Below are 15,335 nucleotides of genomic sequence, written 5' to 3'. Positions count from 1 at the left end.
CGTTAACCCCATAATGACTGAATGCCAGACCTTGCAACATATATTCCAACAGTGTCTGCCACCGATGTGCAAAGTGGGTCAGATGTTTCCACGGAAAGGAGCATGGGATTGGATGCTTAAAGCAGAATATAAATTTAATTAAATGCATAGTAAATTAAATTAATAGTGAGCAGGAGAAAGATTAAACATCCCACTCTTACCTTTTTCCTGCAAAAATCCGGCCTGATTGGTTCCTTGCATGCTGGCTGCAAACAGGAGGTAAAGAATCCTATACTTATTTGTTTTTGCCGAATGATGCAGGCACTTTCCACTGTGTGTCTAGTACACCAGAGTAATAAAAAAGATGAAATGTGCAAGTTTATGAACAAGAAGGTTAATAACGGCAATAGAGATAAAGTAAACTCCCAGAAAGACAGCCTGCCCACAGGTACAGTCTACCTCTATAGCCTGGAGTTTCAGGAAGGTTTTGAGGTTCGTATCACTTATTCCCCAAAGGGCAATTGTTGAAGCCCAACAAAGGTGACCAGCGCAGCTGTGAACTTGATATGCACTATTTATTTAATTTAATTCACTATGTATTTAATTGAATTTATATTCTGCTCTCCCTGCAAGCAGGCTCACAGAGGATCACAGTAATATAATCAATAGAATAAAAACATGGTAGCATAAATTTAAAAAGCAGTAAAATAACCGTCATACACACATTGCACCATCAGCCATTAACAAATCTATATGGCAAGGTGGCTAGCTATCAGATTAATACAAAATTTGGGAGGACACTGCGCTGGTAGTAAGCAAATTAGTACTCCCTACAAGCTGGCCTGGTCTGGATTACGCTGGAGTAGAGCCACCGGCTTGGCCAGCTAGGCTCAGGAGTGCAGAGGTGCAGTGGGCCTACGCTGGGAGCTGGACACTTGGAGCTCGGAGCACTGGGCTTGTGCCTTCTGAACCGGTCGATCCAGCAATGCCGCCTTCTCAAGCCTCAGCCTAAATAGACTACGCGGTGATGGGGCTCCGCTTCCTCTGCTGGCAGGTGCTGAGAGGCTCTTGAGGATCCTGAATGGAATTGCCACTCTCCGTGTTCTGCTGTGGATCTGCAGAAGGTGTCTTGCAACCAGCCTGGCACTTCACCATCTCTGTGCCACCTCAGCCTGGGTCGCCGCTGTTTCTGTGGAGTGGAAGAAGGTCCTGGGAGGTCTGGCCTGGGTCCTACCTGGCAGAGGCCTACTGATTATCTCAGAAGCCAGCAGCGGGGGGCTCACTTGCAGGCTCTGGCAGGGCGGCCTCGGGCATTGCTGGAGTATGGTCAGCAGAGGCCTCTGCAGCCTCACGCCCTCCTTGACCACACTGGTCCTGCTATTTCCTTGGCCCTGGCTCCTCAGGCTCTTCCTTTGAGCCGTCCGGGTCACAGGGCTGGTCAGAGAGGGTCATGACAGTACCGTACCTTTGATTCCCAGTTGCAGGTGACTTGTCGCCTGTGGGGAACAGGTTAGTGGACTTCATAGATCTTTAGTGTGACCCAGCAGAGTTGCTCTTCACAAATCTGGCTATATTCTAGAGAAAACCGAGTAAGTGCTGTGACTCCAGCTACGGTCCCAGAAGCTGATGGTGTTAGCATTTTATCTGTTTCCTGCCAGGCGGGTTTCTTCAGTTGTGAGTTTGGACTCATCCCCTTGCTGACAAAGGCCGTGTGGAGAGGCCCATGTAACAAGCCTGCGATCTTGGCTCTCTAAACAGCTTTTCTTACAAGGCCTTGGTGCGGAGAGGGGAGAGGTTGGCTCAGCTCCCTACTCTTCTGCTAAAGAAAAATGTAAATGTGTTTCGCAGGGATGGAGGCTAGTGACTTGGCTAATTAACTGAAATGCTTTTGTTAAAATCTGCAGTTCAAGCTTTAAATCAATTAAGTGGTGTGATTAATCAACTAAAGTTTACTGCCCTTCTGACATTGTGATCTGTTAGATTTACCTCAAAGGAAGTTGGATACAGCATTGAGCATTGTTTGGGAAAACACATGTGGGTGGTAGAGGGTAGCCACTGGTGTTGGCCCTCCATGGATATATTTAAGGCTCTTCCCTTATAATTATCATTCTATAATGTTCTTAACTTTCCTATGTAAAGTGCATGTGAGTGGGCTGTATTCTAGCATTTGCTTTCATGGGATAAAATCTTAGTAGTCTAGCCCATATAAGTATGCAGGAAATACAGGGTGAGATGTAATTACATAAAATTCAAATGTAATCAAGAAAAGTGCAGAGACCATTCACAATGGCAGTGATTGCTAATCTTCCTGGCTCTGCTAAACTAGCTCACACCTGTAATGACTGAATAACCCCAAATCCTTTTTAAGCCCTCAGGAGACTTTATTGGATTTCTTGATGAATTCTAATACATCCGTTTCCCTCTGGAATTTCCCTTTGCAGTTATTTTTTTGCTGAAGAACGGTGTGTGTGTGTGTGTGTGGTGGTGGGGGGGGGAGATCAGCTATAGTGTGCCTCTACAGGCATTGTTATGGAAGAATGCCTTGTCCTCCAAGCGTGGCTGAGAATGTGGAGGAAGCTTATATTGTGCTGGGCTTTGGAGATGCTGGAAGCACTGGGACTTAATTGTAATGCTGCTGCCTGGCCCAGATCTCAGCAGCTCCACGTAAGAAACCCTTCCTCTCTTCCCTCATCTAACAAGTGTGTTGTATAGGCCCTTGGCCAAGGCTGGGGCACTTGTCCTGCGGAGTGATTTTGGCAAAGCCTGGCTGGGGGAGATTGTCCAGGGCATTAGGATCTGTATGTGGATGACACCACCTGACCATATTTAGTTATCGCTGTCAGGACTAAACCAACACCCAGATTAGGTGGGAGAGGGTGATCCCGCTGAAGATGATGACTCAAGGCAAGACAAGAAGTGATACTGGCTGAAAGGTATTCGGAAAGGAGGTTTGCCTCTTATCAGTGGAGAGCATAACGTGCTATTGGGACAGGTAGATGGTCTGAGTGTACTGGTGGGTTTATGGCTTCTCCTAGATCATCAGATAGACAGGAGTGATTTCAGTCTGATGCAGTGAATGTATTGCGTAGACTGTAAGGCGTTAACAATTAATCATGCCCTTTTGTAACATTTCGGATGGACCGCAGCATCACATTCCTTGTGAGGCTACCCTTAAAGACTGCACGTACTCTTGCATGCCTGAACCTACCAGCTGTCATGGTGTTGCTTTCTGGGCTATCCATCCTATACTTTCTGGGCCCAGTTCCAAGGTGCTGGGTGCTGCCCTTTAAAGCATGCACATTGCTAGCAATGGATGTGGCATAGTGCATGCGCTTTGTGTGTGGAAGATGCCAGAGGGCCTGGGATAAGATACCCAGGCCCTCTGGGTATCTCCTGTTAAAAGGCTCTCAAATGCCAAGTGCTGGGAGAAGGCCTTCCTTGCCTAGGGCCCTGGTGAGTGGGGTGTATGCTGCCCATCAGATGAAACTGTGGTGAAGCAGATTTTCTGGCTCTGTATAAGGCTGGTTGATATGTTTGTGCCTTTGAGAGCATCTGACCCACTGCTGAGCTCTCATGCCCATTAAAGCGAGGTTCTCATACAGGTTCTGTTTTGTTTTTAATCAAGGTCTGTGGGAGGGGGGGTCAAAATAGAGCTGTTCCTGTTGATGTTACAAGTTTGGTTAACAATGATTTTATCATTCTTATGACTCCTGTGAGCATGTTTGGAAAGGCAGGTTATAAATGTCTCAACGATAAAATAAATTTTCAGCCTCCATTATAAAGAAAATTGAACGCTATGTGTTTTTGGTGGGTAGCCATGTTGCTCTGCAGTAGAGCACAGGATTTGAGTCCAGTGATTTTGATTGATTGATTACATTTGTAGCCCTCTCTTCCCGCAAACGGGCTCAGAGAGGATAACATCAAAATTACATTTACATTAAAGTTGTAAACATTAAAACCACAATAAATAACAGTTCAGCCATAAAAACTATTCTAGATGGCAGCCCATTTTCCCCAGCCCTAGTAAAAAAAGTGGAACCTTAAAGAACAACAAGATTTTCAGAGTGTGAGCTTTTGAGAGTCAGAGCTCCCTTCTTCAGACACAAGTAGGAACTGAGATCCCTGAGCCTTTATATCCCAGCTTGAAGTTGGGTGGGGTGTTACAAGGGAAGGTATCAGGATGTAAAGGTACAATGCAACTAGATTAGAGTAGAACTTAGCATCTGTAATGAAATAGGAATCCTAAATCTCTGTTCAGCCCCCGGGGCAGTGGGTCCCTTGTTTTGAATTTGTGAATGAATTCCATTTCAGTACTTTTTTGACTCCGTTTTGTGGTCTTGGATCCATCTTAAGTACAGCAGCTGCCAGTTCAGGATACCTGTTGAGCAGTCAGGTTTCGGGTAGGTAGCCATGCTGGTCTGCAGTAGAACAGCAGGGTTTGAATCCAGACCTGGAGAAGGGAGCTTTGACTCTCAAATGCTTATACCCTGAAAACCTTGTTGGTCTTTAAGGTACCACTGGATTCAAATTCTGCTGACTGGACGTTGGCTGTCCATTGTTAAACGTGACAGTTGTTCAATCTGCTATTGAACACTGTAATGTAATGTCGGTTCTTGTGTCCTTTTTTAAAGTCATGAAATATGTGAAGAGTGTTCTTATGGATGGTTTTCTACCATGTAAACTCATTCTCTGGAAAGTGGCCTTGGAGAACTTCTGGGATACAGATCTTTAAGGAAAGGGTACATTTGCTATGTTTCCCCCCCCCCCCTCCCGGCTGGCTCTTGTGAAGCTCTCCATCTTCCGGAGCCTGAGCTTCCTCCTGCTTCTCTTCTCCCCTGGCTGCCTTTGATCTTTCTTTTTATTGCTGTTGCTGCAGAAGATAGACACATCTCGCTTGCAGCACACGGCTTAGGCAAACTAAGCAAAGAAGCCTGTTCAATCATCAACAACAGAAAACTTGCCACGCCAGGCTTGGCTGGGACAGCGTTAGCCGAGGAGGCGTAAACTGGGGCCCAGTCACAGGGAGAAGCTGAGATCCTCAGACACACGCAGCTAGAAGCTGATGCAAGCTTCCAAGCCTGGCTGTATGGTAACGCATGTCCTCGGAGTGGCAGTTAGCATATATTCCGCATTGGACATATAGCCTGTGCTCCCAGATCCACAGCACTGTAGCAGGACAGATGTCTCTGAAAAGCTTATACCCTGGAAATCTAGTTGGTCTTTAAGGTACTACTGGACCTGAATCTTGCTCTTCTACTGCAGACCAACACGGCTACCCACCTGGAACTACCTTCATGAGCAAAAATGTATCTTTGCATTCCCCAGTGAAGGGATGAGGTATTGCTCCTCTTTGGGACACTGGTGTATTTGCTCTGAAAGTATAATTACTGAGGAAACTGTGGTGGCCAGCTTAATTTCAAACCATTATGGACCAATGCCTAAGCCGCTTAAAGTGAAAATGCCGGGGTTTGATTTCTGCTTTTGTTCACTGGGACACCAAAAGGTGAATAGGCTGACCCAGACTAGGGAGGAAGGCTGTGGGACCAGGCTCTGTGGAGTTTAGTTGGTCAGAAGGAATCTTACAGAGAAGGAATTGTCTGTACCAGAAAAGGCAGGTATTCAGTGGTTTGGCCTTCGGTGGTTGGGCAGGAACATTTTTGGTCTGTTGCTTTGGATCCAACCCTTGGGGGGGGGGGAAGCTTTAGCAAAATGCTTGTCCCTGACTGAGGACTGGCCCTAGGCAGATGCTCAGGCCTGCCTCCTGTTAAAGATGGTTGCTCAGTTCAGACCTATCCCAACTTTGCCCAGCAGCCAAGCTTTTTGGAGCACTTAAAGTCTTATGTTGCACCACATGGTATGGGAACTGGCCTCTTCCCTGTGGCTTTTTGGAAGAGGCAAGGCAAGAGGTTGGAAGAGAGAGTTCTGGGTTTGGAGCTGTATCTTGTGCAAACAGATGGCACTTGAAAGGGTCGGACCGTTTTTTCAAGTTACGCAAGAGCCTGGCCACGTGGAATTAATTTCCTGTCTCTCCTCCCTGCCCCTCTCCTTCCTCCCTCTTTTCAAGATACCTTGGCAGAGCGTCCTCTTGGATCTGAAATGACTGTGGCCAGATGTGAAGTGATCCTTCTTAGTAGCCTTAATCCAGGATGGGTCACTTTTTAGGAAACTATGCTTAAGAATGAGACTGCTCCTGCCCCCACCCCCATTCACATACAGTGCCAAAGGAAACACCAGCTCAGTCCTGCAGCCTCAATACCTTCTGCAGTCTGAGTTAGGCATTTCCATGACATTTATTTTTCAGAAAAGTTTTTCATATACGGGAGTTATACTACCATGTACCCTCCAGCGGTAGTCTGAAAAGTCTAGGGACCATTGTGCCAGGTGGCAATCTGTTTTGGTTTTGTCTGGAACTCAAGTCTGCCTGTCTCTTCCTTTCTCCAAAAGGCTGTTACTCCCACAGTCCTTCTTCAGAAAGGTTGCACCCCACTAGCTAAAGGCTAGTACTTTCAAGAAAATGCTATTTGCTTCTGCCTACCTTTTTAATTTGTCTCCCCTTTTTTTATTTTTTCAGGGAATTTCCCAGGCAGTCTTCATTGGTCATGACTGGGGTGGGGCAACCGTGTGGAACATGGCGCTCTTTTACCCTGAACGAGTTAGGTAAGTAGGTTGTTCTTCTTGGATTAACTCCTGTTGGTATGGACATGTCAGCTTTATGGCTTCCATGGAATCTGCTAACTGGGCAGCAGAGTTTCAGGTGATCAGGTGGAACCAAAATAATGCTCAGTGCTTAGCTAGGAATAAACATGCAGGCTCTGGCTGTCTTGCCGATCTTCTCTCGAGTGCCTCTTATAGTTTAAATAATGTCTTTCAAAGCCTTTTCAGACATGGAGCCCATCTTTTTGATTCCAGTATGTCACTCACTTTTAATTGTCCACACCTATCTTTCTGTCTGCCTCCATTCTTCTCCCTTTCTTTTTCCTCCTGTCTTGAAATTAAAAAAGAAAAAAGAAAACTGTAGACACGTGACCCACTTGCAAGCCATGACCTGTTGAGGTCTAGTGGTTTAAATAAAGACTTGCTCTGACTTTTTTTTTTGGAATCCTCCTCTTTTTCACAGTAGCCAATCAGAAGTCTTGGGAGAAGAGCTCACAAACATCAAGGCTTCATCATTAGCCTTCCTGGCACCTCTAGGTTATTATCTCTGAACATGGAGGATTGACCCTTTGGGGTATCATACCTCTTGGTATGATGATCATCTTTTCTTCCATGTAGTCCTAATCTCTTATGTAGGCCATTTGTGCCAGTGGCTGTTGTCCTATGTTGTCCTACAGCAGTAAAGGCCACAGATTATGCATGTCATGTAAAGAAGTAGTTCCTCATATTCACTGCAAACCTTCCATGACTTTATTGTAAGCCTCTTCCCACCATTCATCTCTTTAATTTTGGTTGCCTCTCCATTTCTGTGTTTATAAATCTTTTAAGGACTGGGTTAACCAGGGTAGCACAGGTGGTGGTGGAGAGTGCTGTCAAGTCATTTATGGCAACCCCTATTGGGGTTTTCAAGGCAAGAGACTAAGAGAGGTGTTTTGCCATTGCCTGCCTCTGCAGCCCTGGTCTTTGTTTGAGATCTCCCATACAATTACTAACCTAGGCCGACTCTGCTTAGCTTCTGATGAAATCAGGTCTACCTAGGCTATCCATGTCAGGGCACAGTAAGAGAGAAAGACAGTATATAAACAACAAGCATCAAAGCACCCTCCTGAACCATTCTATTTTACTACAGCCCTCTTCCCTTTAAAAAAGTGGCATATTAGTGTGAAATTACTTGCCTGTTTGTATCTTTGGGTCGGTCCCTTCCCTCCCCATCTCATCCCCTTCTGATTTTTTTTCTTGCTGTGGTGATTTAGGGCCGTGGCCAGCCTAAATACACCCTTCAGGCCTGCAAATCCTAAGGTTGATGTAATGGATCTCATCAGATCTATTCCTGTCTTCGATTATCAGCTCTATTTTCAGGAACCCGTGAGTATATAAAGCCAATGGATTTGTACTGTGTCGGTACCCAGGCCAAAGCCGTGCCCACGCTGAACCTGGGAAGAGTGTTTTCAGTCCAGAATCCCGTCTGTCCATTGCTGCAACTGCCCTTTTCGAGCTGGAACCTAAAGTAGAGGAAATTGAAGAGGCGAACAAGGAGGCAGGACCGCACTCCCAAGTTATAGAACCAGCTTGGCCGAACCAGAGGCTTCGTATGGCCTACCTCCAGGATAGTTCTTTGGGCTGTGGGCCAGCTTCAGCCAATAAGATTCCTGGATCGAGCCTCAGAGCTGTTGCTATATTGGGTAAACAGAAACTTTCTTTCTGCCTGTTACAGGGGTACTGATAGTCCGTGGTGGTGGAGGAAAGTGCCATCAAGTCATAGCCAGCTTAGGCAACCCTTGCTGGGGTTTTCAAGGAAGGAGACTAACAGAGAGGCAGGCCCTTGCCTGCCTCTTCAAACCTGGTCTTCTTTGGAAGTCTCCCATCCAATTACTAACCAGGGCCGATCCTGCTTAGCTTCCAAGATCTGGAAAAACCACGGGCGGCCCTGGAACAACTGTTGCAAAGAGACCACACAATACCAGCCTTGGGCTTGGGAGATCGAGGCTTGCAGACTGTGCTGAAAAAGACAGGCAGAAGAGGAGAGTGCTTTAAAGGGTTGTTCGTTTTTCTAAACATGGGCCACTGACTGAGGAAACTGAAATTTTTTCATGCCCAAGATGAAGTGAGCTTTCTCTCACGAAACGGGTTAATGACAATTGCCTGCACATCCCCGTCGGCGTTGTTGGACAAATCTTGAATTTTGGGACTGGGAATGTTAGAACATCTTCCGTGATTCTCTCCATGGGCTTCCGTATAAAAATTTTTGCATGTTGCACTTTAAATGAAAGCAAGGAACTATACGGACTGTAAAGACTTGGTTGAATGATATATGTGCTTTATATAATTGTACTGTGTATTCCTGTATTGTATATTTGAACACATCGCACTTTGCACTTTGCACTTTTATATGTGGATAGGAATATATTTACATTTGCTACAGTGGTTTCCTGGTATTGTGTAGCTTCCAAGATCTGACAAGATTGGGCTTGCCTGGGCTACCTAGGTCAGGGCACTGAGAGCCTTGCTACAAGTGACATTTTACACGTGAAGGAGAAAGCATCATTTTTGCAAGTCTTTCTGGGAACTGAAGTTCCTCTCCCCCACCCCTTTTCCTTTTGTTCCTTCCCCTCGCTGCCTGAAGAGACAGAGAAAGCCTGCGGCAACAGCAACTTTTGCAAATCATTTCTCCAGTCACAAGCCTGCTCTCTATCTTTGGGGCAGGCAGCTGCAACTTTCTCAGCTTTCTCCGGAGCATTCCCCCCACCCCAGCAAGACGATTTGCAAAAGTTGATGTTGCCGTAGGCTCTCTCTCTCTCTCTCTTCAGCCAGCGAGGAGAAGGAACAGAAGGAAAAGGGGTGGGGGAGAGGAACTTCAGTTCCCAGAAAGACTTGCGAAAATGATCCTTTATCCTTCACGTGTAAAATGTCACTTGTAGCAAGGCTCTGATAGTCTTAACTATTTTGAAGATTTGTGGGTGTGATTTGAAAGCAGTTTAGGGAGGCAGTTTGGCTGAGCATACAGGACATATGGTTTTAGACAGAGCTTTTTTTCTGGGAAAAGAGGTGGTGGAACTCAGTGGGTTGCCCTAGGAGAAAATGGCCACATGGCTGGTGGCCCCACCCCCTGATCTCCAGACAGAGGGGAATTTAGATTGCCCTCCGTGCACGGAGAGCAATCTAAACTCCCCTCTGTCTGGAGATCAGGGGGCGGGGCCACCAGCCGTGTGACCATTTTCAAGAGGTTCCGGAACTCCACCGCGTTCATATGGGATATGAAATAAAGGCACTCCTGGCAGAATCATTTTTTAACCTTGCTGTGTGATGAGGTCTTCAATTACTCTGAGACATACCAGGACAGAAAAGCAAATGGAGCATTGACAGCTCTTTTAGAAACCTAAAACCCAAATGTGGTCGTTATTGGTTCCTGGCACTGATTGGAACTTGCAAGCCCCCCCCCCCTTTTTTTTCAAGGCAGAGAACAAAGAGATGTTTGAAAGACTGGGCTAGATGCAAAGCAGATGCTTTGCCATTGAACGGTGTCCTCCTGTCCAAACGCTAGGAAAACTTTTCCTTTGCAGAATTTTGCCTTTTAGACTTTTGCACAATTTAGACTTTTAAAAATGTACTGCAGAGTATACAGAGCTATACTTTGTCTCTGAGCCCAACCCTAGCTTTGTAAATCCCTCTCGGAGCCACCACAAGAGCTGTTTTCTTTGCCAGAAGCTAAAGGGGTGTGTGTGTCTGTAACTAGGCATTTGCCTGTGAACAGTGACCAACCCTGCTTCTGCCTCAGGGGCTGTGCCCAGTCTGGCAGTGGGGAACATGGCTTTACATTATCCAGACACACCAGGTCTTGAGGCTTTCTCACACTGGGCAGGGAATAGTTGGCTGCTTTGCTGCATTGAGGTAAAACCAGCACAGCTGAAAGGGATTTCTGGGCATAGAGAGTGCATTTTCTTGTCATTCTCCTGCTAGGCTTGTAGTTCTAATTAAAGGGATGAATTATTGAAATTGCCCAATTGCCGCTCAAGGTTATTGCTTTCCAGGGCTTGTTTTGGCAGGTGTTGATTATGTAAATGCATCCCCCCCCCCCAAATTATCCTCCTTCTTAGTTTTCACTCTCATTTGTGGGTGGGGGGGGGCAGCAGGAGGGTGGGTCTCACTGTAAGAAGGCCTTTAAAATGATACCACTTACTCCAGATGAGGGCACTGGAAAAAGCTATAATCAGGGCTGACCCAACTGCACCAGGAATCTTAAGTGGTCACTTTGAATGGTAATATTTTTAAGAGGGATGGACAGCATGTAGGCCAGAGCCTGACCCTCTGAGACCTTACCAAAGGGGCGATAAAAAGTTTTTTTCCCATGGCTATAATTGTAAGGATAAGTTTTCTCTGGGGGATATGCCTGTAAAATGACCTAGGCAATAACTTTTTAAAGAAGCAGCAAGACGCTGTATATGTTTATGAAGTGCCACACTTTCACGTGTGTTCCATATCTGTGGTGCCCTCACTGCTATGTGAGAGCACCCTTATAATAGAATCTGACCATTGGGTGACAAGATACTGTAGGGTTCACTTTCTTTCCCCTCCATGCACTGAGAAGTTCCCAGCACAATGCTCCCATGTGTGCTTTCCTTCGATTGAAAGAACACTGTAAATTTTGTATCTTTGCAATACTTGTTTTAACTTGCTTATCACTGCAAGTAGATGATACCGGAAGCAATCAGATCCCCAGACAGCAACCTGTGCAGAAGCAGAAGCCCTTTCCCTAGACTGAGCCTCATTTCAGTTAGCCGCTCTTTGTCCTCCTCTGTCTATGTGCAAAGCAGCTATTTCTTACGTGTTTGCAGAGCCCACAGCCTCTCTGTCCTTGCTTGTAGGTCAGTATCTGTTCAGGGGATCATAGTGCTTAAGAAACAGTAACCTTTCGGCAAGACTTTGACTGCTCTTTCTGATTTAGTATTTCAAATGATCGGGCTAGCCAAATTCTTACCACCACATTTCTGGTCCCCAGGGCAGTTGCCTGAAGACAACACTGGCCTCCCTCTCAATATGGAAGTTGACTGTTCTTTGCCTTGGGGGAAGCAACAAAATACTGTATAACGGTTGTATAAGAACTGTATCCTGACCTGCAAAACCAAGCCCCAGTCAGAGCAAGGGCTGCCCCCTACCTCTTGTTGCCCACTGCCACTTGGAGTGGTAGCAGGAGAGGATAAAAAAACTCACCAGCATCATGTGCATAATGACATTTCTTCCGGGGAAAGCCTGAAGCAATGGTGGTAGCTCTAGGAATTGCCAGCTACCACCGTCACTTCCAGCTTTCCCCTGGAAGTGACATCATCACACATACAATGCTGGCCCCTTACCATGTCCCCACTCTGAACCTTCCTGCCAGCAGCCAGGCTTGGCCTGGCAACCCTAATTTGGCATCTTCTGTGAAAGGTCAAGAGAATTATGGTGCTTTAAAAAAAAAATTCATGTGACCACGTGCCAAGCCTCTCACTGCTGGAGAAAAAATTACTTTTGGCATAAGCACCCATTAAAAACCTACCTCCTAGAGTACAGTTGATCAATCTGTACAGAGTTGTACAGCAATCGTCCAAATTAGGTGCAACCAGCTGATCAGCAGTTTGGCTTCCAGTAGAGGAAGAAATAGTGTTGAGGGGCTTAGTACTGCAGCAGACTATAGCAGTAATCCAATCTAGCTTTGTGAAGCAGGGCTCCATTACCCTCGCAAGAGCAGGGATCAGCAGGCTTGATGGTTTAGGTACATTCAGACAATTGGAAATTGGAGCAGACTGTTCCTTGCACAGTCTGACTTATTTGAAATACATGTCTGAAAGGCTTTTTGTAAGGTTAAAGCAAGCCATGTTAACAGTTTCAGTTGGGTAGCCATGTTAGTCTGCAATAAAATGGCAAAACATGAGTCCAGTGGCACCTTAAAGACCAACAAGATTTTCAGGGTGCAAACTTTCAATACTCTGACGAAGGGAGCGTTGATTCTCAAATGCTTATACCCTGGAAATCTTGTTGGTCTCTAAGGTGTTACTGGACTTGAATCAGACCATGTTAAATGACGCTTGGTTGTTTCTTAGTAACAAATAGAGTAGATAAGGAGAATGCGGGTGCATGTAATATACCATAACACACACACCCACAGCTCTTGGTATGTAGCTCAGCTGAGGATCAACTGCAGGATCCGTTGGGTGTCAGGCACACCCAAAGGGCATTAAACCTTTAACAGAGTATCCTTAGCTCTGTTAGGTTTGCCATGTCTGAAGAAGGGAGCTCTGACTCTCGAAAGCTTACATCCTGAAAAACTTGTTGGTCTCTAAGGTGCCACTGGACTCAAATCCTGCTGTTCTACTGCAGATTAACATGGTTACCCACCTAAAAAGGGTCTCATAACACTCAGCGCGGAGGGGAGCTTGGTGGGGCAGGCGAGCCGCAGAAAATGGCATTTGCCTGGTTAGGTAGAAAGCCTTCCTGTGCCTTGAGGATGGACAGGGGAGGCTCAGAGCAAAGGAAACAGTAGAAGTTCCATTGAGGTAAGCAGAATGCAGCATCCCTGCTTAGTTCTGGGCCACTTGGCCTAAGACTTTTACTCTGTTCCTGTGAGACCCCTGAGACGGATGGGAAAATCTCTCAAGTTTTAGATCACACCCTGAGAATTGACAACACTAGCGCCCATCCTATGAAGATAGATCCAGAGGAGTTAGCCATGTTAGTCTGTAGTTGCAAAATAGCAAAGAGTCCAGTAGCACCTTTAAGACTAACCAACTTTATTCTAGCATAAGCCTTCAAGAACCACAACTCTGTTTGTCAGATGAAGAGAGCTGTGGTTCTCAAAAGCTTATGCTACAATAAAGTTAGTCTTAAAGATGCTACTGGACTCTGCTATTTTGCATCCTATGAAGGACACCATTTCAGATTTCAGTAGGAGCAGGACTCAGAGCAGGAGTCAGTTCTGCTTACAGAAACATTCCAGATTAAATTACAAAATAGATCTGGGTGTACCAAAAGCACTTGTTGCATTATACCTTGTATAAACTGTATATAACTGTATATTATGACACATGCCCCAGGAAGACTTGTTGTTATTGTGTACTCTTTGACTTCAACCTGTCCCTGCCCACCACATCCAAATAGCAGATGGTTTACATAGACGTGTCAACCTGAAAGGAAGTTCTTGCATATGAGGAAGTGGCCTCTGGCCCAGGGGTGGGAAGAAAGTAAACCATGGTCCCTCCAGTGGTGGTGCTGTTGGCCGGTTTCTGCTGGTTCACTAAATACCAGGAATCTTTGGGGAAATGCTGGGCTAGATGGACTTGGGTCAGAGCCAGCCGGGCACTTTTCACACAGAGGGACATTTTCAGGATCACTGCATACTGGCTAGTTAATATAAATGTTAAGAGAGCCTGTACCCTTTTGAACTGTAGACTGAAAAGTGGACTGAGGGAATTGCGCTGAGAAAAAAAGACAGCTCCATCAGACCAAAGGCTACACATTCTAGGGATAGTCATAAAAAGTGTGTGCTATGGCCCCTGTTTATTAATCTGTTTGTACTTATAGTCTGCATTTCTTGCTGACAATCAGCAGGATGCCTCCATTTCTGCTGTGTAAGAATAACTTTCTCAGCATTCTGGATCTACTTGTGCACTGGATTAAGAGCCAGTAAAGATATTACACTGAATGAGGTGGTAGAACTTCTGCACTCTACTATGTGGGCGGAGGGGTTCATATCTTTGCTTCTTCCCACCAATAAAAAGCTTCCTATGTACTAACACACACATCAGGGGAAGACTATATTAGGCCCTTCAATTTAATGCTCTCCTTTACCATTTGCATGGGATCTTTTAAAGGTACATCTAAAAATGCGATTGTCCCTTTCATCTGTAGTGGTTCAGTCTAAACTTCTGTCCCCTTTAAGATAAGTAGTGTTTACATCTGCTATCAGACATGCGTTCTGCATGCGAGAATGAGGTGGTAAAATACTGAGGTGGTTGCATAGAAGCTTGAGGCTACAGGCGGTGGAGTTGACTTTGAATGTTCCATAGCATTAAAAAAATGCCATACAAGCAGAAATCTAGCACAGTTGTTAGGAAGGTTCTACTCCCTTTCTTGTTTTCTCTGCTGGTTTTCTACTTGTGGAGAAATCAGCATAGGGGATCGTTCAAGCTGTGATCTTCCATCTCAGTCCAATTGCGAGCGCCACCAGATTGCCGCTTTAACCTTTTACTGAAGTTTTCAGGAGTACAAATTTTTGAAAAGAAAAACAATAACCCTAGGCCCCTCCTCCCCTTGACAGGGGAGGGAATATCTGTCCATTAACAAGTCAGTATTATCCTAAAAAAATTAGTCAAGCTTGTGGCATCCTTCTACAGCAAAAATGATACAAAAAGCTGCTCCAGTGTATGAAATTGGAAAGCACAACGCAGCGTGACTAATAGAAGCGCCAAGGCTGAGAGCAACTTCTGGGTTGCTTTATGGAGACATTTGTATCTCCGGAAACACACATTTTTCTTCTTTTGTTTCCTTTTCTCTTTAGTCACTTAAAAACAAAACGGAATCAGCAGAGCAGTTTAATTGCAGGAAGACAAAATGCTCCTTCTTCTCAGAGAGCAGCTGAACAAAGCCCAAGTGAAGAGAGACGGGGCCACAAAGTCTCTCGCTGCTTCCTTGAACTAGAGGCCCTACATGCCCTGATTTGGGAGGGGAGA

General features: G+C 45.6%; 1 protein-coding gene across 1 annotated transcript in view; it reads left to right on the top strand.

Annotated features, from left to right (window-relative positions):
• EPHX2 (epoxide hydrolase 2) overlaps positions 1-15,335 on the top strand; it is a 75,374-nt gene that overhangs the window by 39,837 nt on the left and 20,202 nt on the right. Inside the window, exons 11-12 of the mRNA XM_054988761.1 lie at positions 6,551-6,636; positions 7,887-7,998. Coding sequence (XP_054844736.1) covers positions 6,551-6,636; positions 7,887-7,998 — 198 coding nt within the window. The remainder of the gene's footprint in view (positions 1-6,550; positions 6,637-7,886; positions 7,999-15,335) is intronic.

This window comes from Eublepharis macularius, chromosome 1, assembly GCF_028583425.1.
Source record: "Eublepharis macularius isolate TG4126 chromosome 1, MPM_Emac_v1.0, whole genome shotgun sequence".
NCBI lineage: Eukaryota > Metazoa > Chordata > Lepidosauria > Squamata > Eublepharidae > Eublepharis > Eublepharis macularius.
The sequence above is the reverse complement of the archived record's forward strand: the minus strand, read 5'-3'. Positions and strand labels throughout refer to the sequence as shown.